We start from the raw sequence: 27,484 nt of genomic DNA on the forward strand, positions 1-27,484 counted from the left end.
AGGTACAGCGGTATACCAGTGTAGTTAGCCCTTAAAAGATGTTGTTGCCTAGGTAAGTCACACCAATCCTTGCCTCTGTATATCCAGTTCTGTGTAGCAGAACCTCCTTTTTGCAGAGCAGCACATTGCTATTATACAAGGCAATGGTGGCTCATCAGCAAAACAGTCCTGCTGCATTGGAAATACGTCACCTTATAATACCAGGGAAATGCTACAGTTTGTGACATTGCAATGATGTGCAGTTCATGTATACTGCATTCTGCTTCACCTGCTCATTCAATCAAATCATACATTAGGTTAACTTAATTTCTCAGGAAGTATAAAATATTCTGCCCATTCACAGCATCAAACATAAGAGAATTAGCAGTCTAACTGGATATTTTGTACCCCTGCCAGAAATAACACACTGAAGGAACCCAAATACAACTATTTATGCACTGCTAAAACGAAAGGTTGTAACTTCAGTATTTTTTAATTAACTCATTAGCCCATTATAACACATAAAGGGAAATGTTTTCTCACCTGAGGCAGGTGTAACTGAAGTCCTTCACTAGGAATAGGTTGGTGAGATGGTGTTTGATCCAACTGCATGTTAAACAAGGATGCAAGAGCTGACTGAGCAGCTCGTGCTTTTGCAAGTTTTTTGTTTCTTCCAGATCCTTCAAATGTTTGGCCATCCACTGACACAGCCATTACAAAATTCTTAGCGTGACTTTCTCCACTTTCTGAGAGAAATTCATACTTTAAGCCTGGTCGAAGTTCATTCAGTATCATGACTGGATTCTTCCCACTTGCTGAGGGGTACGGTGATGGAGCAGGGAGAGACGACTGTACAAGGCTACAGGCCGCAGAAGATGACAAATTATAGTCTGCACTGGAGCTAAAGGAACCATCTCCGTTGGAATCCAGATAAAAGGAAAGATCAGACTGGGCGGGGTTTTCAAAGCCATTGAAGAGGGTATCTGGGAAATCTGCCTGATCAGAGGTGAAGTCCGTATTTACGGAAAGAGTTCTTCCCATGGCGAGATGTGCTTCGGAAGCATTTGGAAACTGAACAAAGGACCTCAGGGCCTTCTCAGCTGCATGGAGCTTGGCTTTCTTTTTTGTAGGGCCGGAGCCTTCAAACAGCTGCCCATTAACCTCTACTGCCATCACAAAAATAGGGGCATGAACGGGTCCTGTTTGGGAGAGAAGCTTGTACTGCAAGCCAGGCTTGATTTCATTCAGCTGCATGAGTGCATTTTTGGGCAAGACCGGCCCTGGTGTTTTCTTCCTTTTCTTTGTGCGGAACTTGGCGTGGCCATTGCTTCCCTCTTCCAAGGGTCGTTTCCTGCTGCTAGCGCCACCGCCATTGGAGAGCTGGTTCCCCTCTCCGGCGCCTTGCAAACTCCCATCTTTAGGTGAAATGTTGTCCATGTTGCGGTTCTCTTTAACATCAATGCTGCCTGAACCTGTGGTGCCCAGAAAGAGTAACTTACAATGCCTTCGTTGCAGGACCTTGTAAATGTAAAATTTACAGATTCCTTTATCTATCTTTGCAACTGGTTAAGTGATGTGTGCTCAAATATTAATATCTTTATTAGGTATATTAGGTGTAATAGGCAACTCAGAAACATACACTGAGTAAACATTCAGACATCTGATATTGGCATATGCTGATAAAAAGTTTTAATTCTGCACCAAAACACCTACTAGTATTTATATGTTAAATTACCCTCCCTAATTCTAAAAGAAAAAGAAATGAACCAGTAACTGGCAACATGTTATAACCCCAATTTACATTCATTTAATATCCAATTAACCTCAAACATCAGAATCCACAGGGCAATCACATAAGATTACCTATGCAGGTAATATCAGGCACCTGCTCATCTGTATATTGAGGAACATGCCTCTTCCTTTGGAAAAAAAAAGACTAACTCAATGCATCTTATTGAGAAAAGGAGAGTATACTATTTCTTGCCTGCAAACATTCAAGTTATTGACTTATACAGTAAAACCTGCTTTGTGCTTTATGTGGTAGTCATGTTATACAGGTGCTCCAGAGCAGCCAACTCCATAGGTAAGCTGAATGCAGGATCGCTGTTTAAACAAAGGGCTGGTTCACAGGTGACACTAAAGAATGAAGTTTCTAAACCAGAAACTTCAAATCACAGGTTAAGAACCAGGCTTGTTTAACTAATCCAGGCATAGGCAAACTCAGCCCTCCAGATGTTTTGGGACTACAATTCCCATCATCCCTGACCAGTGGTCCTGTTAGCTAGGGATCATGGGAATTGTTGGCCAAAAACATCTGGAGGGCCGAGTTTGCCTATGCCTGAACTAATCAGAACTTGTTTTAAACTACAGTCTAAACCAGGATATTTCAAAAATAAATGCTACAAAGTCCTTCTGCCAGCCATGCAAGAGGAGAAGGAAGCTCAGACGCATTCCAATTTGTGCACCTAGGGCTAAAGTATGGTTTAGCATTATGTGCACCATAGCCCTGTCTGTGGTTAGCTGAGTAAGGGAAACTGAAAGTAAAGGCTCCCAAAGTCCTCCTCCCAGCCCATGCGCAGAGTGCTCCATGGTGAAACGTTACATCTGAATGCAGTGAATATGTGGAAGGCAAACTGGGTGAACATGTTCTCTAAAGACATTGAGGGAGCAAAAACATGGCAGAAAGCCAAGTCCCTGACACTGAGTGCTCACAGGCATTTGACACCTGCATGCGTGGAAGTCCCTTCACCTTGATTTTGAATGTGCACCTGCCAGAGGGCAGACCACAAGACAGCAGCATGCTGGAGCAGGGCCAACCTCATGCGCTGGGCGGATGTTTGAGGGAGGTTATTGAAACACCCTTAAATTCATATCCCTGAATATACGGCGGGCATCTTTCTTATAAACCCACTATCATGTAGCAGGTAAACATATTCTTATGGAGCGAATGCAGGCTGCGCAGCTATCCCAGAAGCCAGAACAGCAAGAGGGATTGCTGCTTTCGCTGTGCAGCGATCCCTCTTGCTGTTCTGGCTTCTGAGATTCAGAATATTTTTTTTCTTGTTTTCCTCCTCCAAAAACTAGGTGTGTCTTGTGGTCTGGTGCGTCTTATAGAGCGAAAAATACGGTACTTTATGACATTTACATTTCTAAACACAAATCCCAACATATGCAGTGGAGTTCTCTGTTATAATCTCACTGTCGTGTAATGTGCAAACGTGTTCCAATTAGAGATTTTGTAGTGGACTTAAAGATAAGATAAATCTATCTATTTGTAACTTTCAGCATCCATCTGAAGGTACAAACCTGGGGGGATGGAACAGTAAAATAGGGTCTTTAAAAACCCCAGCCTCCACCCCAACCCCATGGACACAAAGGTGCTGTAGAAGAATGCACACAGACATGTCTTTCATGTCACTGGTAGGAGAGGATACTTTTCTTTAGCTGAATTCTCCCACCTCATGATTGCTTCAGCAGTGGAGGGAGGCCTCCCTTCACCACCAAAGTTGGGCCCAAGCCCACTGCAATAATCAATTACTGGAATCCACCCCACCCCCCAGAAAACAAATTATCATACCGTGTTCATCAGCAATTATGTGCTATTTCCTATTGGAACCCCCTACTGTTACAAACTGCTGCTCAGCCACAGTCACATATAAAGCTACTAAATAAATAAACAAGACGCTACTTTGAAGCAGGTAGATGGAATATGTCAACTTCAAATTCTAAAAGACTAGAATTCCAACTGTCCTACTAACCAACTAGGCACCTTATCATAAATACAGGCAATCTTCATTTTGCGTGGGGCTACGTTCCAGATCCCCTTGCGTGTTGGCGGGGGCCGCGTAAAGCGTTCTGCCCCTGCCCCGTCCTCATTCCACCCTTTTAGTAACGTTTTAGTGACGTTCTAGGGTCACTTCCGGGTTGGGCTCCGTGCATGTGTGAGCGATTGCGTGTCAGTCGGGAGTTGCCTGTATTAAACATAAAACTTTTCAAGAGCTGTATATTCAGAATGTAAAAAAAAAGGTTATTGGGGGCAGTAAACTTATTTGACTATATTAAAATACTTATCTGAACATTACATTAGATAGACATAATACTTTTAAACACTGATGCCTTGGTAGTAATACAGAAATTCAATTTTCTAAACACTTTGTTACAAATGGCAAGCTCCTTTAAATATGCCAAACATGAAGCAATACAATTAAACATAAAATAAATTCTACTTTGCCGAAGAACCCCACCCAATCTCAGATGCCTAAAACATATTCACACCATTGGGGAGGCATGATTGAGATTCAAAATTTGCTGCTCTGGAAAGTGTATTTAAATTTGTGTTAAATCCTACAATTAAAAGCACACAGACACCACTTCACCCAGTTGACAAAGTTGATGGAACAGTTATTAAATTTTCATTTATAACATCCTCCAACAAAAGCTCGATAAGTTACTCCTTTCGGTGCTCAAAATAACAGAAAATTAAAAGAGAGTGGATAGAAACATACAGGTTAAAAAGAGAAGAAATAAATGTAAAATAGTGGCAAATAAAATGAAAGGAATCAATAGTTTTTCATATTTTTAAGAACTATTTCCTTTGAAACACGTTCTGTTATATCTTAAATTTTACCTCAAATAGAAAATTTTATGTGTACAGATGTAGCCTTTTCAGAGCAGTTACATCTGCACAAAATGCTATTAAGCACACGGTTGATATTATTTGCAACATAGCAATAGCAGCAGATCAGACATGCAGATTTATTCCACCTTGATGGATGTATTTAAGACCGATGTGTAAGGTGATGATCCTAGAGACACACATTTGCGAGTAACCTCCCCCTTCAAGCATACATGATCGGAACCAGATTAACAAGCAATTCAGTTCCTTAGAGAAATTTATAAAATAGATTGTTCAAGATGCAGGCTTTTCGTTAACCAGTCTTGAAATGATGAAGACAGAACATTCACAAAAAGGGATAGGCCTTGAAAGAAGCTAAGGAACATAAATACCCAGCCTGTTGAAATATTTGCTCTTGAAAATCATTTCCCAATTAAGCATTAACTTCCATTTGAAAACTGTAAATTCAAACATGATAGGTTTCAGGTTTTTTTAAGTCTATTTCTTTCTTATTAAGTGCTGAGGCTTTCAAAAATGCTTAGCCACACACTTTATTTCCAAAAAGGAGCTTTTGTGAATTTTTGGCCATTTGATTTGCAACCAGGGCAAAATTAATTGCCAGAGCTCTTGTGTCAAATCACTAAAATGACAGCATAACTGTATGATGTCTTCAAACAGTTCATGTGGGTTTTTTGGGGTACACCCCATCCAACACACTTCCTCTTTCTTTATGAGTTATTGTTAGGGCTTTAGATCCTTAAATAGAAGATAAGGGATTTGCAAAATGTGGTACTGAATTAATTAAATCAGGAGCAGTCTATGAAAATGTCATATAAATAAAGATAGTCATTTTAAAAACACAAAGTGTGGGAAATACTTTTGGTATTTCTCATTTCATCAACTCAAGAGCAATATGCATAACATACACATCATCCACAGTCCACATCATCCACAATCATACAAAGATAGATTCCTTATGTATTCAATTACCAAGATGAAAAGAGCTATTGAGCAGCAATGCCTAGCAAGATTTTTTACTTTTATATTTAGAACAGTTAGCATTTAGTCATAGAATCGCAGAATTGTTCTCTTCACTTTGGTGTACCATGTGTACAAGGCACAGGCTGCAAACTCCCTGGGTTTGTAGAATTAATTGTGTGGTTCTTTGGATCTTCATCAGTATATTTTTGCTCTCTCTTGTATTGTACAGACAAATAAAATGCAAAAAGGGGAATTATCGCCCCAAGAGAATGACTCAGGCTGGAGATAGACAATAGGCTTTTTCAGAAAGTTAAAAATGGCATGGTGGAGGCAGGATTGCTATGGTATAAACAATTATGCAACATTTGTTGGTGGCAGAAAGAGGTATACAATTTCCGGAGGGGTTGTCCTGTTAGACTCTTGCAGAAAAAACAATGAGTCCTGTGGCACCTTAAGGATCAACCAATTTACTATGGCATGACCTTTTGTGGAGGACAATCCACTTCATCAGATGAATGAAGTACATATATGATAAAATGCTGACACCAAATAGGGTAGCTCACTGGCAACAGGCACACATTCATGTTAATTGCCACTACCTGCTTGTCACCTAAGCCAGGGCTTGCAGGAGTCCTACTGACATATGGAGTCTACTCAGAAGTAGGGAACTCCCCTCCCAATCTCCCATCCACTTTAGCCCAGTAACACATCTCAAACATCAAAGCAACATGGGGGAACAGTACTTGAGTGTGTTCAGAAACCCGTACGGCCAACAAATCAAAAGGAGTATAATACACTATATGAGAATATTGGTCTATCAAAAACTGGGCAAACCAAGCCATGGGTTAAACATGCTTTCCTTCTTTTTCACATATGCTCATCGGTATCAGCCTTCTCCAACCTGGAAGGCTGATATACACCAGAAGCAAGGGAGGTGCCTGACCTATGGTTGCATCTATGCCATACTTCCACAAGAAGGAAAATGCTAGCTAAAATGTTCCCAGAATAAAAAGAGAGAAACAATCATGACATTAATCACAGCTGTTGAAAAGTGCTAGGGTCTTTAAAATGGCTAAAACCAGCCAAAAAACCAAAGGGGTATAAAAACCCACCTCGTGACCCCAAATGATACTGAAAATATGGTGTTACTGAAGTCTGGCTGGTTTCACAAAACCATTGCAGGTGCACATTTTAATTACATGCCCAGGCACTGAGCACAAATACTTTAGCACTTAGTAGTAAAGGCAGATAAGAAGGGATCATCAACCCTAATACTTTTGGCAGGAAATTCACATCTACATCCATGAAAAATTGCTACCTTGTCTGCTGTGGTAGGTAAGCAGTAACCAAGTATCAATGCATATTACCCAGGAGCATGTATTCTAACGATAGTGAAGATCTGCTATGACATCAGTCCTATAGCCAATGTTCTTAGATATTGTAGAAACTGCAATATCTAATAATATTTTAAAACTAATATTTTAAAGTGAAAACTGACTTAGAGGAACGGAGGGTGAAAGTTAGGAAGGTCAACAATAAAACAAAAAGGTGTGATTCAGTGACCACAGAAATTTATGCAAGACTATGCACATCTATTCAAAAGTAAACCACATCAAATACAGTTAGGCTTACTCTCAGGAAACTGTGTCTAGGACTACCACCTTGGGCTTAACTTAGTGGGGCTTAGCTCTGAGTAAACATGCATACCATTGGGCCTGCACACCCACTGAAGACAACAGCTCCTATGCACATGAAGCATTTAAAACTCATTAATTTCAGTAGTAATTCAGTATTCTTTTTCCAGGGCTGTGCAAATTATTATAACATAATTCTTTCCATAGAATAAAAGTAGGGAACTCCTCTGAATGTCAGGCGGGATTAGAAGCAAAAGGTGACTGACTTGAAAAAGGCAAGCACTAAGCAGCTACAGAAACAGTAATGGGTTTAGCACTGTATAACATGAACATCTTACTCATATTCTCTTCATCATCTATGTCCATTGTGAAAAAGTTCTTCAGCCTCTAGACTGGTGCAGAGAGTTTCCTTCTGGAAGACAAAATGTGGAATCTTAGTTATCTGTATATTTTGAATGTTTCAGCTTGCATGATTAAGATGTCTGAGAATTAGACCAAAGTAGCTAATTTTCCAATTTACCTCTGACCTGTTTTTATCCAGCTTGAAGAATTTATTATGTATCCCACACTTTCTTAAAAACAAGGGGTAGGGGGTTTTTTTTACATGAGATTTCCCCATTTTTATCCTAATAAAAGCTCTGAGGTAGAAACTGACTGAGTGGGGATTTGAACTCAGAGACTTCTGGAGGAACATTATAACCATTAAGGAAGGGGCAGCTAACCATCTCCAGGCCAAGGCCACAGTGAACCACAGCCAGCTTTCTGGAGGCTGAAGTGGGGGTGGCAAGAATGGCTGTTAGCTGCCTTCTAAAAGGGGATGCACTGGAACTGTCATATATATAGCCACAGGTTAGCCACTCCTACACGACACCAAGCAGATTGCATGATCAGCCCAGAGCTGCACTGCCTTCCTTTGCTTTCCTAATTCTTTGTTGAGCCAGTGCCAGGGCCACTGCTGCCAAATGTGTGACTTTTGAATCTCTGAATCTACCGATCATTATCTGATATTGAAAAATACATGCATTAAAGACAATTAGCAATATATCACATCCATACTGGGTACTTTCTTGTCATATGCGGCAAGATGCCAACTGTGCCTATCCTTGGTTGCTTAGAACAGTATTGTTATTGTATTTTCAATAAAGTGGAGCTAAAGAAAAACAGTCCATTCGCAGAGGTTATTACAAAGCATACATAGCTTGATACACAGAAGAGATAGGCTTAGAATCACGTAAAGGCATGGTAAGCCTAAGAGAAAAAAGAGAAACTATGCTTTGCTATGGTGCTATGAAATTGTTACTATTGTGGGCAATTTAATGCTGACAAATATAACTGTACATAGACCACCATTAACAAAGGGGTTAAGAACTATAAGGCCTTTATAGTCTTGAGCAGGCTGCAAGGCTCCGATTGGTTGAGAACCTTCTCCTCTCCAGGGGGAAAAATAAAAAGGTCAATTTGCCTTTTTCAAGTAGTAGACTCCCAGTCTGGAAGGACACGGGTGTCTGCTCTGCAGACACATAAAGCATCCTCATGCAAATTTCTGTATTTTGCTTTAAGATGTATTGTTCCTATGTCTATATTTCACACTGCACTGAAAAAAGTAAATCTTTTTATGCTCAAGTAAAAGACTGGTCTGATTATTAGTGAAAAGTTGAGAGGCAGGGTAGCAAATCCCAGGTGCCCAGATAGGATTCCAAACAGGCTTAACAGCCTTATGCCCTGCTCTATTGCTGTGCAAACTATTAAACTCTACTGCAAAAGGCTTTAAAGAGAGAGTCGAGCCTCACAGATTTGAATGTAGGTCCATTCAAAGTTATCTAAGGATGTCCAGTGAAATGAGTGCTGCAGAGGTTTTTGATTGCTGACAAATTTTTACTACACTTAGTATCCTATGGACAGAGTCACTTATATGATGTCCCAGCATAAAGACTACTTTATATGTTGCAAAGAAAGTGATTTAATCTTGTTGCCAAGGGAGCAGATAAAACTTTTTCAGCCTGACTGACTACTGACCTAATTCTGCAGCCTCTCATTCAAACTGTGCTCAGAATCGTTTCTGCTTAAGAATAGCAACCCTGAGTGTCTAGGGGGCAACATGACTAAAACATTATTTATCTTTACAGTCGAAAGCTCTTCTGTAGCTTGCCCCTTACACTTATAAAATGTATTTTCTTATACTACCTATGCTAGTTAAAGGTAAAAGTAAAGGGACCCCTGACCATTAGGTCCGGTCGTGGCCGACTCTGGGGTTGCGGTGCTCATCTCGCTTTATTGGCCGAGGGAGCCAGCGTACAGCTTCCGGGTCGTGTGGCCAGCATGACTAAGCCGCTTCTGGTGAACCAGAGCAGCACATGGAAACGCCGTTTACCTTCCCACCGGAGCAGTACCTATTTATCTACTTGTACTTCGTGCTTTCGAACTGCTAGGTTGGCAGGAACCTATGCTAGTTAGTTGAGATAATTAGTTGAGGTAATTGCAGTTCCAGTGTCTAATTGCATCAAAAGTTATATTGTTGTTAAAATGGTTGAATTGCTTACTGATTATGATTTCTGTTGCCTTTTCCATCTATGAGGTCACCACATTTTACATCCCAACATAACAGTTTCATGATTCTTATTTATAGCTAACCATGAGCCTCAGCACGCCAAGGCAACCTTAAATGGATTTTAAAAACACCGTGCTAGATGATAAATGACAGCACTGAGCTCTATAAAGATATGTCAAACATTAAGTAAACAAAATATGCACAGTACTCTTTAAAAATTTATGGGTGGTATTCATTTACTTAGAGTAGACAAAATGAAATTAATGGGCCTAACTTAGTCATGTTCATTCATTTCAATGTATCTATTCTGAGTAAAACTTAGTTGAATGCAATCCTATGCCTATTTAAATAGAAATCACTAAAAAAAGCATTTTTATCAACATAAAAAAGCATAATGTGTCTTTAGAGTAGAAGGAGGATTTCTTATGTATGTTTTGGAATAGATACCCCTTGGAGAGTCACAAAGCTATTTGGCATAGTTAAATAATAATAATATTTGCTACACCATTACACAATAGTTCATGAACAATGGCATGACCGGCAACTCATATTCTGCTATTTTATAAATCTCATTTTTGTCATTTTCTCTCCATGAAAATCCAGCATGGAACACTTTCAGGAAAGTCAGGGTCTTCTGGTTGACAGGCTACCTGATGACTACATGAGACTAGCATAGGATTCTGGAACTAAGGATGGATGAACGTGCCAATTTCTGTTTCTCTTAGTTTCTATTTTTTCCAATCTTAATTTCAGTTCTCCACATTTCCACAACAGTCTGCAATTTCTTTATTTTTTTTGGGGGGGTGATGAAATCCTCATGAAAATTCATCAGCATTTTAGTGTAGATTTAAGAAGACAAGAATAGCCAATGGCCCATCTAGTGCAGCATCCTGTTCTCACAGTGGCCAATGAGATGCCTGTGGGAAACCAATGAGCAGAACATGAGCGCAAGAGCCCTCTCCATTTCCTCCTTTCCAGCAACTGGTATTCAGAAGCACTGCTGCCTCCAACTGTGGAGGCAAAGAATAGCCATCCTGGCTAGTAAACATTAGGAAGAACTTCCTGACAGTAAGAGCTGTTCGACAGTGGGATTTGCTGCCAAGGAGTGTGGTGGAGTCTCCTTCTTTGGAGGTCTTTAAGCAGAGGCTTGACAACCATATGTCAGGAGTGCTTTGATGGTGTTTTCTGCTTGGCAGGGGGTTGCACTCGATGGCCCTTGTGGTCTCTTCCAACTCTATGATTCTATGATTCTATGATTCTATGATTCTAGTAGCCATTGATAGTCCTCTCCTCGAGAATTTCTCTTACAATACACATTTTTGCAAAGCAATTTTCCCTAATACAATGTGTTTTGGTATATTATTTTCACTAATATATGCACAAGTTACCCTAATATCTACATTTTGTACACATTACTTGGCTGGAGAGCTGCACTGAAAAATTCAGAGAAGTACCCCTTTCAAAGCTGGGCTGAGTTTTGGTTTGTTTTTTGTTTCAGAAAGTATGAATTTGGCAAGTTTGCCTTTAAATGTAAACTGAATCAAATTTATTCCCAATCCCTGTTTGTAGGTGTGGTTCGTCAAAATGGTTGCTTGGTGAGACCAGAATCCATGTATATATGATAAGTTAACCCTAGAAACTGTCAGTAATGATGCCAAATCTGGTTTCCAAACCTATCTACCAGGAGTGCAAACTCACTGCTGGGAAAGGAGAAACTACTGTAGAATCTTATCATCATTTAAAGAAGTTCTTACCTGTCCTAATGGTTGCTTACTTTCTCTGAGTATAAATGCCCACACAGGTCTTCAACCTTTAGAATCTAAAAAAGAATGGAACACAAGTTGAATGAATGAAAGAGGCACAGTCAAGTTTGTGTAATTATATAGGGTTGCCATACATCTGGACATATTCGGAATACTGCAACGCAAGCAGTGTCTGGTTGGAAATCGGCGAAAGGTCCAGGAAAATCTGGACGTATGGCAGCCCATGTCGGCAGTGTCATTTTTGCCAACAACTTTGGCCAAAAGAAGCAACAAACTTTTCTGTCCAGATTTTCACTTTCTGGAATATGGCAACCCTAGATTATTTTCATGATAATGCATTACTTAAGTATTTAGTCTATAGAAGCAGGCATGGGGGGGGGGGAGTTCTACGATCTCTAGTCTCTTCTACGATCTCCCGGTGGAGTACAGGGTCAGATTTAAGGTGCTGCTTTTGACCTTTAAAGCCCTTCACGGCCTAGGACCCTCGTACCTCCGGGACCGCCTCTCCTGGTATGCCCCACGGAGAGCCTCAAGGTCCATAAATAACAACACCCTAGTGGTCCCGGGCCCTAAGGAAGTTAGATTGGCTTCGACCAGAGCCAGGGCCTTTTCAACTCTGGCTCCGGCCTGGTGGAACGCTCTGCCTCATGAGACCAGGGCCCTGCAGGATCTGATTTCTTTCCGCAGGGCCTGTAAGACAGAGTTGTTCCGCCTGGCCTTTGGCTTGGAGCCAGTTTGATTCCCTCCCTCCCCCCCCCTCTCTCTTTTTTCCCCTTCTTTTCCTTCTCCTCCTGCGATGAGGCTACATTTTAATATTTTAATGTTCCATTATTTTAATTGTTGTGTTTTATTTTTGTTTTTAAGTTTGTAATCATTCATCTTGTTTTTATTATTGCTTGTAAGCCGCTCTGAGCCCGGCCTTGGCTGGGGAGGGCGGGGTATAAATAAAAAATTATTATTATTATTATTATAGTCTATTGCTGCTGGATAATGGAAGAGCAGTTCTTTTATTACAGAAACTGTGTCCCAACACCACAATTTGTAGCTTGCCCTGCATTAGACTAAAAAGGAGGCCATGCATCCTCTTTAATGAAGACTCGGGTGCATCATCTTCCCTCCTCTTGTGGAACCCACAGCTCAGATCTCACGGACACGACAAACCTGAGTTGCACCACTTCATTCTTACATCATTGAATATGCTTCTATACACAAATATTTCTTGCATACAGAAAGCTACCATAGCAGAGAAAGGGCTGAACTAGCACACTTTTTCCTGGTATACTAGCTTTGTATCCAAGATTATCATAGTACCTTCAATATATTTTTATTAGGACCCATCAAAATACCACAAAACTGTGAGCAAATTCCAGTTTTCCAGGACTCTTTATCAAGCCATATGTTGAACTAAGAAACTGGGTGGGTAGAGGGAGAGAAAGTACAGTGGTACCTCGCAAGACGAATGCCTCGTAAGACGAAAAACTCGCAAGACGAAAGAGTTTTTCGTTTTTTGAGTTGCTTTGCAAGACGAATTTCCCTATGGGCTTGCTTCGCAAGACGAAAACGTCTTGCGAGTTTGTTTCCTTTTTCTTAAAACCGTTAATACCCAGGGATTCTGTGCTTCACAAGACGAAAAAACTCGCAGAACGAAAAAACTCGCAGAACGAATTAATTTCATCTTGCGAGGTACCACTGTATGGGGTTTTTATTCCCAAGTCAGCAGTTCTTAAGTTGGGGTGTCAACAGTGTCACGTAAACATAACTGGATTTTATTTTAAAAACAGAAAACATTCACTGCAGTCATAGAATCATAGAGCTGGAAGGGACCCAAAGGGTCGTTTAGCCTGACCCCCTGCACTGCAAACATTAGAAGTTGAAATTATACATATGCACAGACTTTCCCCCTATATCTGGGGTGTTCTGTATGATCTGTAGGTGCACAGTATCCTTGGTCTGCCAGAGACCAACTTGCACAGTCAACAAAACTGCACTAGCATAAGGCCTTGAACCCATGTTGGTGGCACCCTACTTGCTTCTCTTCAGTCTGGGCCTTACTAGATGGTGGGGAGGGGAAGAGGCTGGCCTCTGAAGACGTGAGCTGTGTGCCGCATGTTCTGAGCTAGTTTCCCTCACTAATTCCCAATAAAACTTTTAAACAGTAAGACTAGTTACTCCTTTGCAGCTTAAACAAGCACAAAGGGGAAAGTGGAATGAGCTCAGCTTGAATGACATACCGTACTGGCCCGAATATAAGACGCACCCCCAAATAAGCCACACCTTTAAAACTGAAGGGGGGAGACAATACCCAGGCTGCTCGGGGGGGGCACCGCTTTGCTGGTGGCCTTCCCCTCTTCCCCCCACGGCTCAGGGGGAGGCTTGGGAGCGGTGAGCAGACTGCGCACCGTTGTCCTGCGCACCTGGGCTGCTCTTGGGGAGGGAAGCTGCCAGCAAAGCATTGCAAACCCGCCCCCCCCCCCTGAAAGCAGCCTGGGAGCATGGGGCAACGGCGCACAGCCTGCCTATTGCCGCCAAGCCTCCCCAGAGCCATTGGGAGAAAGGGAAGGTCGCAAATATAAGTCGCACTTTAACTTTTCGCTGTCAGAATTTGGAGAAAAAGTGGCGCTTTTAGCCAATACGGTATTACCTGTAAGGGGAAATGGAAGGATAAAGAAGGCAAAACATATGCAACCAATTACGTATCTCTCCATCTTTGTCTTTGTCTCTCAGTAGAATACTATTCAATACAAATTACCATCCCATCCCCCCAAAAAGCAAAACCAAGAGCAAGCTTGTTTGTGCAAGTTGAGAACCCTGTGGGCCTGTCTGCTTCTCCATTAACTTTATCACCCATATTTCCGAGAAGAGAGACAGAATGTGTCTGTCTCTCTTCTCGGAAATACGGGTGATAAAGTTAATGGAGAAGCAGGCAGGCCCACTGGGCTTCCAGAGGAGCAGCCATGTTAGATTGTCGCAACAAAAAAGGAGAAGGATCTTTTGTTATAGCAGAAGCTTTGGTGGACTAGAATCCACCGTAAGATGCATGAAGCTGTCCGCAGCTGGCAAAGGAGCTTACATTTGTCTGTACAGTGAGGTGTGTACCTAACATGCCAATTCATGCACCTAATGAAATAGACAGTCCACAAAAGTTTATGCCATAATAAATTTGTTAGTTTTAAAGATGCCACCTGACTCCTTACTTTGTTCATTCTGCTCTCCTCTACAAAGCCCCTGGTTCTACTGCTTAAAATAAAGGTTTGGGGTTTTTTTAAGCATCATAAAAAGTACAGTCATACCTTGGCTCTCGAACGGAATCCGTTCCGGAAGTCCATTCAACTTCCAAAAACGTTCGAAAACCAAGGAGCAGCTTCTGATTGGCTGCAGGAGCTTCCTGCACTCAATCAGAAGCCCCATCAGATGTTTGGGTTCCAAATAACATTTGCAAATGGCAATACTCACTTCCGGGTTTGCGGTGTTCAGGAGCCAAAACGTTCCAGTCACAAGGCGTTTGACAAACAAGGTATCACTGGACTGTAAAGGGAAACAAAAGGGGAGGGGTTCAAATATATATCATTTGTAGCCAGAAGATGGTGCTGCTGTTGCAGTAAAAATCACCCACGTGATTCAGACCTGTCAAAGAATAGAACACTGTACTACATTGATAGAATGTAGTAAAAAAGGAATATAAATGCCTTACGGGTCAACAAGACCGCCTTTACACTTGTGCGTAAAATTCTAATAGTCATCTTAATTAACTACTAGAAACAAAATGAATAGCCAAATCCAAATCTTCTTTAACCCAAATCCATCAATTATACAAAATCATAAATCACTCAGAGCATGATTTAAAACAGCACAGCCAACCTTACACATTACATAGCACTATTAAACAGCAGCATATTACAAAGAAGTGAAATGCTTAACTCAACTTAACTTAACTCAAACCTGGCTTTATTCCCTCCCCACTTCCATGGTCCTGAATTTTGATGGGCCAATTCCATTTTTTAATAGAACCATGACAAGGAAGCTGGCAGGATCAAATACGCTCCTAATACGTCAGCAGAAAGACCAGCAGGTCCACTTCCTCCCCAACCCCTATAATAGTTCCAGTGGTGTACAGAGCTCAATACTTGCCACAGTTCAAGAAAAGAGACAGCTCTGTGTGTGCAAAGGAATGCATACTTGGAGCAGTGTATTTTTGTGATTAACCATGTGTCAATCATCACAATTTTATATTAAGGAGGGATTTAAAAATACAAATACAGTGCTGAAAGGACACAAAACCCTAGAGAAATACCTTGAATGCTTTCACACAAAACTGTGAATGAGTTTGAGGGAGGCCATTGCCCATCATCCATCTCTGGTTGCCCTTCTCCTTCCTCCCACCATTCCATCCTTGCTCTCCAAAGATAACATTACTTTGCTCACCCTTAAGGCTAGTAAAATGAGGAAACACCTATCTGCCACCAACACACAGTGTACCTGAACACTGTGTTCTAGATTAGAAAGCAGCAAAGCATGCTTTCCATGCTTCTTCTCAGTGCAGCTAGCAAAACAAAAACAGATCTGTTCTAAGACTGGCATAACAGCAGCATGACTGTTTCCATGTGCCTCTTTCTCTGCCTCCCTTTTGACTTAAACAAGCTGCAGCACTTAAGATAAAAAGGGGAAACACAATGAGCAGTCAAAAAGGCAGCATCTAGATATCCTTCCCTCCCACCCTTTGCTCTGCAATTCAAGTGCTCCTCCAGCTGCACACCAAAGGGATTTCCCCCACATTTAAGATTCAGAGATTATATTGCTATTCTGAGCTGCCGCCCACAAACTAAAAAACAGCAAATAATAGGAAACCAATTTTAATAACATTTTTATATGTCAAAAACAGAAGCAGTCAACTGGTGGCTCATCAGCTTTATCTGATCCCCAAGCAATTTTATCTGGTCCCTGATGTTCCTACTATACAGGGCCAGAAAAAAGCATTTTATGGCTTGAAGCAAAGGATCAAATAGTGCTTCCTTTCTGCCCCATCCCCTGCCAAAACAGCCCCACACACATTTTGACCTGATAAAGCTCTTCCTAACAAGTTGATGCAGAATGTGCACTCTGGAAATCCACCAAAACCCATTTCCTTATTATTAAAATCTGATGTCTTTACTGACCTGAGCTCCTAGCCCTAGAAGCAAGCCAAAGTGTGAAAAAAGGGATACTTGAGCAACCTAAGACTCTCCCCTGGTGGATCATAACACAATGTCCAACTAGTCCTGTGCCAATCATGCAAAATACGAGTGCAAATTATGTCCCACCCAGGCAGAAGCAGCCAAACTCCAAACTCCTGCTTCCCACCCTCCCACCCTATGGAGAGAGCCATGGTGGCTCCTTGAGTGGGTGTGCGCTGGCATCACTGTGTATATTGTGATGCAGAAGGCTGTTCTGGATATATACCCTGATATCACTGGATGCCTCTGTGTCTGTATGGCAAATGGGTAGCATTGCTGACAGTCCCTGATTGGCAGCCTGTGGCAGAGATGAAGATGCACCTCTTTGCCCTGGCCTTTGAAGGAATATATATATATTGAAGAAATATATATTTGGCCTCTGAAGGAATAGTGACCCTATTCTTATGGTTGTAAATTGTTTTAACTCATTTTAATATTATATTTTCATATTGCTGTAATCCCACCTTTAGACTTTATGATGAAGTAAGGATTAAAAATCCTATTATTGTGTTACTAATAATAATTCAATCAGACACCATGTCACCATTTTGTTAAGTGCATATGTTTTAAAGTATTTCCCCCCTCCTATCTCAGGCTAAGCTGACATAGGATCAGGAAGGTTTGCTGCTAACATATAGGTAGTGCACCTGCAAAAAGTTCAGGATTCCTCAGCCCCAATACATAAAGATAATGTTCAGGAGCAAAAACACATTCTGAGTTGAAGACAGCTATTTTTCAAAGGCTATGTTACAAATATTTGTTTCATCTTGTTGCTTTATTTTTCCACTGAGATTACTGAATCATTACTGGATAGTTTATTGAAAGAAAATTCACAAATGATAGTTTGAAAGATATTTTAACAGTGCAGTTCTAAACATATGTACTGAAAAGTAAGTGCCACTCATTTCAAAAAGGCTTACTCCCAAGTAAATGAACACAGCCTAACCACTTAAAATGCATTAAAACATAAACTTGATAGTCTTCACTCATTTTTCCAGGCTTCACCCGTTGCATGAAATAAGCTTTCTATCTAGGCCATGCACCCAAAATTTTGACCAATAAAATTATAAAACAACAGGCATTGCCCCATCTAATTTCTATTTCTTTTCATAGGATTCAGGTAATGCAGCAGAAATAATGTCTCACTGGACTCAAATACCATGTTGGTGCATTGCCACTTCTCTGTGGTTTATATATCTAATAAATTTGTTCCACGGTCAAACAGCTCTTATTGTTAGAAAGTTCTTCCTAATGTTTAGTCTGAATCTCCTTTCTTATAACCTGAAGCCATTGGTTCGGGTCCTACCCTCCAGAGAAGTAGAAAACAATCTTGCTCCATCTTCCATGTGACAGAGCTTGAGATGTTGGAAGATCTCCTCTCAGTCTCCTCTTTTTCAGGCTAAACATACCCAGTTCCTTCTACTATTCCTCATAAGGCTTGGTTTCCAGAACCTTTACCATCTTGGTCACCCTCCTCTGCATGTCAATATCCTTCTTAAAATGTCTCTTTTTTATTTCTGTCCTCCCATATTGACAAAACTTGTCTTAATGTAATATTGAGGGGAGGGAATATAAATGCATATGTCCTCAATATGCATTTGTCATCTTCCATGCCATGACTTTCACTCAGCTAAACACTATGCCGGTGGCTTCTGATCTAACTTGTTTGGACAAACCAAAATTTACAAATTGCAGCATCTAACAAATGAGCAACCCTGCCCACCTGTAAAATCTGGCATGGCAGGGATGGGGAAATAAGAATCTGGTCTGCACCTGAAAAGTTTCTCCACCCGATTTAAATACTCACCTGGCATCCATAGGCAACACAAAACTCTGTAAAGAGTAAGCAGGCTGCCAGCAGAGCAATGGGTCACTCCATCTCTCCTCTGTGTTCATTATAGAACTGAATAAATGTTAGCTAAAGTATGGTGTACTTTGAATGATAGACAAAGTTTTTCATTTGTCTCTTATGTAAATGAAGCAATCACTTCTTGCTGTACTGTTGCAGTAAAAAAGCAAGGAAATTTGAGTTTTCAAAGGTTCTCCACCCCATTCCCCCCACCAACTGTAAGTATGTTTACATCTTACTAGGTCTGAACTTTCAAACTTCATTTAATGCTTTTTTTTTTCCTTTGAGAAAAGAAGAAAAGGCAGACGCTACAATCACCAAACAGGAAGTAGCTTAGGTCCCTCTAGAATCTCCAGCCTGCAGATGACCTTCTGCAGGCAACAGATAATAAACAATGTATTATATTTTAACAGCTTATGAATAAACGGATATTGTATTTCCTTAAATGATAAAAAAATAGGAAAGGAAGAAGGTGACGAAGTAAGAGACTTGGATATCTCAAAACATTAAAAAGAATTCAGGCCACATTCACACCATGACACACTTCTCCTCCAAAGAATTCTGGGAGTTGTGTTTTGTTAAGGGTGATGAGAGGTGTTAGGAAGCCCCTATAATTCCCACAGTGGTTTAACAATCAATCCTTCTTCACAGGGAACTCAAAGTGTAACTCTGTGAGGGAAATAGGGGCCTCCTAACAACTTAGTGAGAGCCAGTGTGGTATAGTGGTTAAGAGTGGTAGATTCGTAATCTGGGGAACCGGGTTCGCGTCTCCGCTCCTCCACATGCAGCTGCTGGGTGACCTTGGGCCAGTCACACTTCTCTGAAGTCTCTCAGCCCCACTCACCTCACAGAGTGTTTGTTGTGGGGGAGGAAGGGAAAAGAGAATGTTAGCCGCTTTGAGACTCCTGAAGGGGAGTGAAAGGCGGGATATCAAATCCAAACTCTTCTTAGTGTGGGACACGGGTAGCACTGTGGCCTAAACCACCGAGCTTTGGGCCGGCCGATCAGAAGACCGGCAGTTCAAATCCCCACGATGGGGTGAAGTCCTGTTGCTTAGTCCCAGCTCCTGCCAACCTACCAGTTCAAAAGCACGTCAAAGTGCAAGTAGATAAATAGGTACCGCTCTGGCGAGAAGGTAAACGGTGTTTCCGTGCGCTGCTCTGGTTCGCCATGCTGGCCACATGACCCGGAAAAACTGTCTGCGGACAAACATTGGCTCCCTCAGCCAGTAAAGCGAGATGAGCACAGCAACCTCAGAGTCGTTCGCAACTGGACTTAACTGTCAGGGGTCCTTTACCTTTACCAACTTAGCAACAAACTTGTTCCTAAAGTTCCCAAAATCTGCAGTGGAAGCCGTGTTAAGTTTATTTTAAGTTTAAGTTTAAGTTTAAGTTTAAGCACTTAAGCATTTAAGTTTAAGCACTTTAAATGTATAGTGTGAATGTGGCTGCATGGTTCCTTGTTTGTCAGAGAAGAGAAATGGGCCTGACAAGCAGAATTGCAAAGTCTCACCTATATTTGATGCAACTCAGTATCCCACACTGGTACAGACACTGGGCTACAACCACAAACATCTCAAAACCAGAAACTCCAGAGTTTGTTCTAACAACAAAAATAGAATCCCGTGGCACCTTAAAGATTAAAGAAGTCTTGTGGCAGAGCCCTGTTCATCAGATGAATCCTCCAATTGTAACACAAAATTCTTTACAGTCAAATCTGGAGCCACCTCTTTCTGACCACAGCACTTAGTCAGGAGCACAAACCATGGCGCAGGAGACAGAATGGTGGTACAGTTTGTTTGCATGACAAAAGCATGTAGACTATCATTCCAAAAACACTTAGCAAACAATGAAAATAACCTGCTAGGTACATGCTTAAGGACTGGTTCTTGTATTATGAATACAAAGCAAAAATCATTCAAGTTGTTTGAAGAGAGAGTATTCAGGTTTTTTACAAACACAAGACCAAACGATGGCACAAGTAAAACTTTAGATGTCAAGGCTAGACTGATTTTTCCACAAATAGGCCATAATTATAAACTGATACATATTTTGTAAGTGCATCCAACCTTGCCTAGAAACCAATGATGATCCATACAAATGCATAATTCCCTGAAGGAGACTATTCCATAATTTTACATCTTTAAGAGCACATTCATATGCCCTAGATACAACAGCTGGGTAGCTTTAGGGTTTACTAAAGTCCCCCTACACTGCCATACTATGAGATACATCTGCCAGTCCCAGCCCTGATGTTATGTCATGAGAATCAAGTATATCCCTACCACAAAGTAGTAGTGTGGGTATGCCAGAGGGAAGAGCAGATTTACAACAAATCCCATGCTCTCGTAGACCTCACTCCCAACTCCTGTACTGCAACAGAAGAGGTGATGCTCCTTAAATTTCAAACTCCATGTATGCCAGGATCCCTGTTGCCTCCAACCCAGAGTGGTGGTGGTGGTTGTTAATTGAATTTATATACACTCTGGAGGTCTCAGAGCAGCTCACAGAACAAAATCAGAACACAAAATATATAATCAAAATAAAAACAACAATTGGTTGCTACTATGCAAGGCATACTCTGTGCAGCACATTGTGGTGCAGAGTAATGATATCATGGTGCTGTTTCCGCATCAGCAGGCATTAGATTGGCTCCTTTCACACCTGGCTGACATGGGGATATCCCTGGCATGCCAATCTCTGATTGGTGGGAGTTGACAGTGTTTCCATGAGCACACCAGGTGTGGGGATCAGGGTTGTTCTGCTCTGTTTTTTTGTGCTGATAGTGCACAGAATCCTGATTAAGCCATATTGGCATACATTGACTGTCAGATTGCCAGGTAATAGTTAGAAATCTTCCCAACCTAATGCTTTCTATACCCTGCTTTCTTCAAGATAATTATCTAAAGACTCAGAAAAACACAACAGAAGGCATCCAGTATGAAGCCTAGTGCTGCAATTAGAAAAGAAAAAAGGAAGGAGACATACAAATTATCCACCTATAAATAAATAAGAAATTCAAGATGATTCTGTGCAAAATCAGTATAGCTAAAATAACTTGCATTGCCTTCTGCTGTAAGAAAAGAAGTAAGACCAGAATGGAGGCAACAGCATAGGCTTTTACATAAATAGCCATTCTGCAGTTTGTGTTTGAACTGCCTAGCATTCATATATTTCACCAAGTGATCTTATAGTGATCCAAAGGAATAATCACAGATCCACAAAAACAGGCATCCAAGGTACAAATTTGAAGAGATCTTCATGGTATTTACATGGGATGCCAACCAAACCACCATCAAATCAGAGAACAGGGCTGTGGGCACAGCTGAACAGTGGCAAAAAGAGGGCTGTTGAAGGGCTGAGTAGAGGCCAATGGGCCCAAGGTTTCACCAGCCCTGCTTTAGATGGTGCGTAAAATCAAGCTCCATGCCTGTAATCTAATGACTGAAAATACAGTAGCAACAGATAGAAATACTATATCTAGTCAGATATGACCGCAGTACATTTTAATTATTCAATAACCAGTTTTCTGTTGCTCTTGAAAGTAGTGCAAATGAAAAACCTTACTATAAATTATCTCTGGTTGATCATTTATTTGCCAAGTTTGATTAAAAAGGCAGGATTCAGTAATTTAGATCCACCTGCCCTGCAAAATGGTGTTGCCATCAGCATTTGCCAAACGTAATAATGCCTTACAGCAACACTGTCTTTTGTACTAGTAAGAGGTCATTTGAAAATCAATTGTGCATTCAATTACTTTTCTGTTCCATTTTGAACAGCATTACTTGTTTCATAATCGCAATGGTTTTATCTGATTTTATATTTTTTTATAATTGTATATTCTACTGTAACCTGTCCTGGGACTTTATGGTGAAGGACAGGTAAGAAATTATTACAAATAAATAAATACTCACTAGTGGCCATTTACCACCATGAATTTGTGACAGCTAAGGCTCAAATGTTTGCTCAATTTATATCAAATGAAATGGGAGGGGAGAGAGTGACACTGTGCATCAAAACAGGACTACAACACAGTCTCCCATGCCTATCTTAGGCTAAAGTCCTAACCCACTTAGCTGAGAATATGCTCCAATGAACTTAGTAGGACTTAGTTCTGAACAGACATGGTTAGCAGTAATGGAAAATAAATCCTAAATTTGTGCAAATTCATTTTCAACCCCATGAACTATACTGCAAAATGTGGCATTCCTGGATTACATTTAAAAGTATAACACTTAAAATATATTTATTTTATTAGTTTGCAGCATTAAGAACATAATACACACATAAAATATCCCCCCCCAATCCAGAAGATGAAATTTAGATAATATATCCAAAATAATTTTCAAGTAATTAGTTCAAGTAATAGTTCCTATCCCTGACAACCATTTCTATAGGATGAAGTACAAGCAGGTCTTCCTATCCAAACACAATGTGTTTTCAGGAAATTGTTTGTTAGGCAACCGTTCTCACAAGGAGACTGATGATTTCCATTGATTCCTATGGGAAGATTTCCAATGAGTTCCCGACCACATAACTTTTATCCCAAACTGATGAAAAAACAAGGAAAATCCTCTGAAACCTTGCAAAAGGAAACGGGGGGGGGGGGGAGAGAGAATGCTTTCTTATTTGTCTGATCTCCCTATTCCACCTGCCATGGTTTCTGGCCAAATGGCTTCTTTAAAGCTGTTTATTTGTTTACTGTATTGCACGCAGGTCCAGCTGTTTGGATATCTGAATGTGCAGTGTGTACAGTGAGGATTGGGTACTATTTCCTCATGTTTCGATAAGTCATTTTTTTTGTATAACAAGTATTTGAATAGAGGGACCGATCTTCTCATTGTACTATGCAGGTGTACTCCTCCCAGCAGTCATTCCTCCTCTAGTCACTGCTGTGAGTACCCAACCTGACTGATTGACTCCGATGCTGTAGTTGTCGTCGTAGGGTTAACGTCGCCTGGCTCCGTAGGATTGGCATCGCCTGGCTCCGACCTCATCAGCCAAAAAGGACTCTTCACGCTGCTCAATAAGAAAGGATGCCCACCTAAGCGCCACAAAATTATTGTGCCCTTCCATGAGATGCGCAGCACCGCCCAGTATAATGACTCATGCAAGATGCCTTCCCGATAAAGGATGGTGTGAAGCAGGGCTGTGATCTTGCCCAAACTCTCTTTAGCATATTCTTCTCCCTGGTGCTCTCACATGCCTTCAACTCAACTGAAGACGGTGTGTACATCCATTCAAGGAGTGACAGGGGTCTGTCCAAACTGGCATATGTCCACACCAAGACAAAAGTGTCTTATCCAAGAGATGTTGTTTGCAGATGACTTGGCCTTGACAGTGCACTCCAAGGAAGCTCTACGGTGTCTCAGAAACTATTCTGCACAAACCTGCATGGAGTTCAGCGTTACCAACGTCCTGGGTCAGGATGTCGCCAGCATGCCATGCATCAGCACTAGTGACCACATGCTTGAGGTGGTAGATGATTTTGTCTACCTGAGCTCCATCATAACCAGCAACCTCTCCATCGACACTGAGCTGGACAAGCATACTGGCAAGGCAGTATCCCAGGGTCTGGAATAGGGTGACATTAACGACTAATGCAAAAATAAAGATCTACCAGGCTTGCATATTGAACACACTGCTTTATGGTAGTAAGACTAGTAATGACACCTCAATGCCTTCTACAGGTGATGTGTCAGGAAGATTTTGGGCATGACATGGCAGGACAGAGTGTCAAACAAAGATATGTTTTCCCAAGCCCACATTCCCAGCATGTTTGCACTCCTGTGTCAGCAACGTCTACACTGACTTGGTCATGTCCCAGAATGGAAGATGGCAGGACCCCCAAGGTCATGCTCTACAGAGAGCTGGCTTCAAGCTCCAGGCCCAATGGCAGACAAGCTCTATGTTACATAGATGTCTGCAAACATTACATGAAGGCTGGCAACATTAACCCTGCCATGTGGGATGCCCTTGCAGATGACCACAAGCACCTGGTGACAATCAGTCAGGTTGTGTATCCACACCAGAGGACAGAGGAGGAATGACTGCTGGCAGGAGCACAGAAAGAAGAAATGCCATGGTGCATCTTCAGCAGCACAACCAGGTGCCTTCATCTGACGCAGCTGCAACCAAACATGTCTCTCTTGTATCAGTCTGTACAGCCACAGCTCCCCAACAGTTCAACTTTACATCTGAAGGTGCACAATGTTGTGTTTGCAGACATCTTTTTAACACAGAGTTGGTCTGCCAATAGGTCTGCTGCCTGAAGCCAGATCCCCATAGAGCATGTCCTTACTTTTTCAATTTAATTTCTAAAAGTTCTGACTACTTTGTTAGATGGGAATGCCAGTTTCTCTGTATTGTAAATAGCAGATCAACCAATGGCCACTGATGAACCAGTTTCTAATGAGGACAGTGTCATACTTCTTTTCTGCTTTGATAAGGAACATTAGGTTCCTTTGAAATGACTCTTTGGCTTCACTTTCTGTTGGAACATCAAAGCAAGCATGTACATCATCAATAGAAGGGCCCCAACATCCCGAAAAAAGCACTTGAGAAAATGAGGCTACACTCCTATGCCTATTTTTCTGCAAGAAAGTACCAATGAATGTAACTGGCTGCATTTCTAAACAAACATGCAGAAGATTAAATTGAACTGGACTTACAACGCTAACCCTGCAAACCATGGTTATGAACACAAGCTGTGAACATCCATTAGGTTTTGTAATGTAAAGTAACTTTTGGTGATGAGGGTTCAAACTGTTTACTATGTGCTTTCCGTGATGCTAGCTGCTTTCTGTCTCAGCCCCATCTATGCTGGTTTGGTCCACAGAATGGAAAATGGCAGGCTCCCCAAGGATGTGCTTTTCGGAGAGCTGACTTCAAGCTCCAGACCCAATGGCAGACTAACTCTGTGTTACAAAGATGTCAAAAAATGTGACATAAAGGCTGGCAGCATTAACCCTGCCATGTGGGAAACACTTGCAGATGACCACAAGCACCTGAGATAATCAGTCAGGTTGTGTATCCACACCACAGATGGGAGGAAAAATGACCACTGGCAGGAGCGTAGAGAGAAGAAACAACATGGCACACCTGCATCAACACAACTGGATACCTTCATCTGTCCCAGCTGCAACAAAACATGTCTCTCCCATATCAGACTGTATAGCCACAGCTCTCCAACAGTTTGACTTCATCCCTGAAGGTGCAGTCTTCCACTGCTTCCCAAGTTAGACAAATGCCAACTAGGGAAGAAGAAAAAAACAGGTGCTTTGAGCACATCTATGTGGTGGGAAAATGGCCTACAATATATATATATATATATATATATATATGCAGGTTTTGGTGTCCTCGGGTGTCTTCCCGTGTAAAAGTTGGGGTGTCTAGGCGACGTTTCGACGAGGTCTCACTCGTCATCTTCAGGCTGGTGCTTTCGGCTTCTTGTTACTGGAACAGAGCGGGATCTCAATGTTTGAGTTCCTATAAATACTGTAGAGGGGGTGTGGTGTCTAGCCTCCAATGTTCTGGGCAGAGAGGAAGTTCCCAGGCTAGTGTGCCTTTTCACACTAGCCTGGGAACTTCCTCTCTGCCCAGAACATTGGAGGCTAGACACCACACCCCCTCTACAGTATTTATAGGAACTCAAACATTGAGATCCCGCTCTGTTCCAGTAACAAGAAGCCGAAAGCACCAGCCTGAAGATGACGAGTGAGACCTCGTCGAAACGTCGCCTAGACACCCCAACTTTTACACGGGAAGACACCCGAGGACACCAAAACCTGCATTCCTGTACCCGTGAAAATCTACGAAAGCAAATATATATATATATATATATATATATATATATATATATATATATATTGTAGGCCATTTTATATAAATTATATACTGCTATCTCATAAAGATATATCAAAACAGTTTGCAACAATATAACAAAACCAAACAATAATATTATAAAAAAGTTAAAAACATGTTAAAAGCAAAAAGAAATTAAAACAAACATCAACAGACCACTGCGGGGGGTATACTCTTAATTGCCTGCATAGGCCTGGTGGAATAGGAAGGGTTTTAGCAGGTGCTTAGAAGCTGGTACAGAATCATAGAACTGTAGAGTTGGAAGGGTCCCCAAGGGTCATCTAGTCCAACCACCTGCAATGCAGAAAGGCTCCCGCTAAATCTCTATTGGCAGGGTGCTCCACAGGAGTGGACCTATTACACTAAAGGTTTAGTTTTTCACTGTTGTCATATCAGCCTCACAAACTCAAGGAACACACAAATATACTCCTGCAGATAATCTCGGTGTTCGAGCTAGAATAGAAGGATTCAGGTGAACCTTGATGTATCCTGGATCAAAGTTGCTTAGGGCTTTGAAAATCAATAAAATAATGGTGAACCTGGCTCAGCAGCAGATAGGCAGCCAGTGTAGCTGTTTTAATAATGGTGTCTTCTTATGTTCTCAACCAGAAGCTCCCACCAGTATTCTTGCCACAGCATTCTGCACAAGCTGTTGCTTCCTAACCAGAACCAAGGGTAGCCCCACATAGAATGCATTGTAGTAATCCATCCCCAAAGTTACTTGTGCATGGAACAGTGGTCAGGTTATCCCTGCCCAGGAATGGTCGTAGCTGGCGAACCAGATGAAACTGCTAAAAGGCACTTGTAGCTACAGAGGCCTCTGGTGACAAAGATGTATCCCAGAGTACACCCAAACTACACAGATTGCTCTGAAGAGATTGCTCCTTCAGAAGGAGTGCAGCTCCCATCCAGAACAGGCAATTTGCAAAATTTCCCAGACATGGGAACCACCCACCCAAAGGGCCTCCATCGTCCCAGGATTCAAACTCCCTCTCCCCACTTCATCTCTTGCCAGGCTTTGCCTGCAACATATCACGACACTG

The 27,484-nt window shown here is 41.5% G+C and overlaps 2 protein-coding genes across 16 annotated transcripts in view; one reads left to right on the forward strand and one right to left on the reverse strand.

Moving 5' to 3' along the window:
• The window catches only part of YBEY (ybeY metalloendoribonuclease), a 110,618-nt gene that overhangs the window by 71,225 nt on the left and 11,909 nt on the right, over positions 1–27,484 (forward strand). The window lies entirely within an intron of this gene.
• Positions 1–27,484, reverse strand: part of ADARB1 (adenosine deaminase RNA specific B1) — a 57,662-nt gene that overhangs the window by 27,204 nt on the left and 2,974 nt on the right. For 5 of the 15 annotated variants that reach the window (XR_014557319.1, XR_014557320.1, XM_083708257.1 and 2 more), the window contains exons 2-5: positions 14,974–15,045; positions 11,532–11,567; positions 7,548–7,621; positions 523–1,451 (exon numbers count right to left, since the gene is read on the reverse strand). Coding sequence is in view for 13 of the 15 variants with exons in the window: in XM_083708257.1 (XP_083564383.1) it covers positions 523–1,451; positions 7,548–7,575 (957 nt within the window). In the remaining 2 variants the exon portion in view is untranslated. Of the gene's footprint in view, positions 1–522; positions 2,934–3,096; positions 4,433–7,547; positions 7,622–11,511; positions 11,568–14,973; positions 15,046–27,484 lie in introns of those variants that run through there. The other 10 variants (XM_083708252.1, XM_083708260.1, XM_083708261.1 and 7 more) reach the window with 7 other exon arrangements.

The sequence above is a fragment of the Podarcis gaigeae genome (genome assembly GCF_964106915.1).
Source record: "Podarcis gaigeae genome assembly, chromosome: 1".
Lineage (NCBI taxonomy): Eukaryota > Metazoa > Chordata > Lepidosauria > Squamata > Lacertidae > Podarcis > Podarcis gaigeae.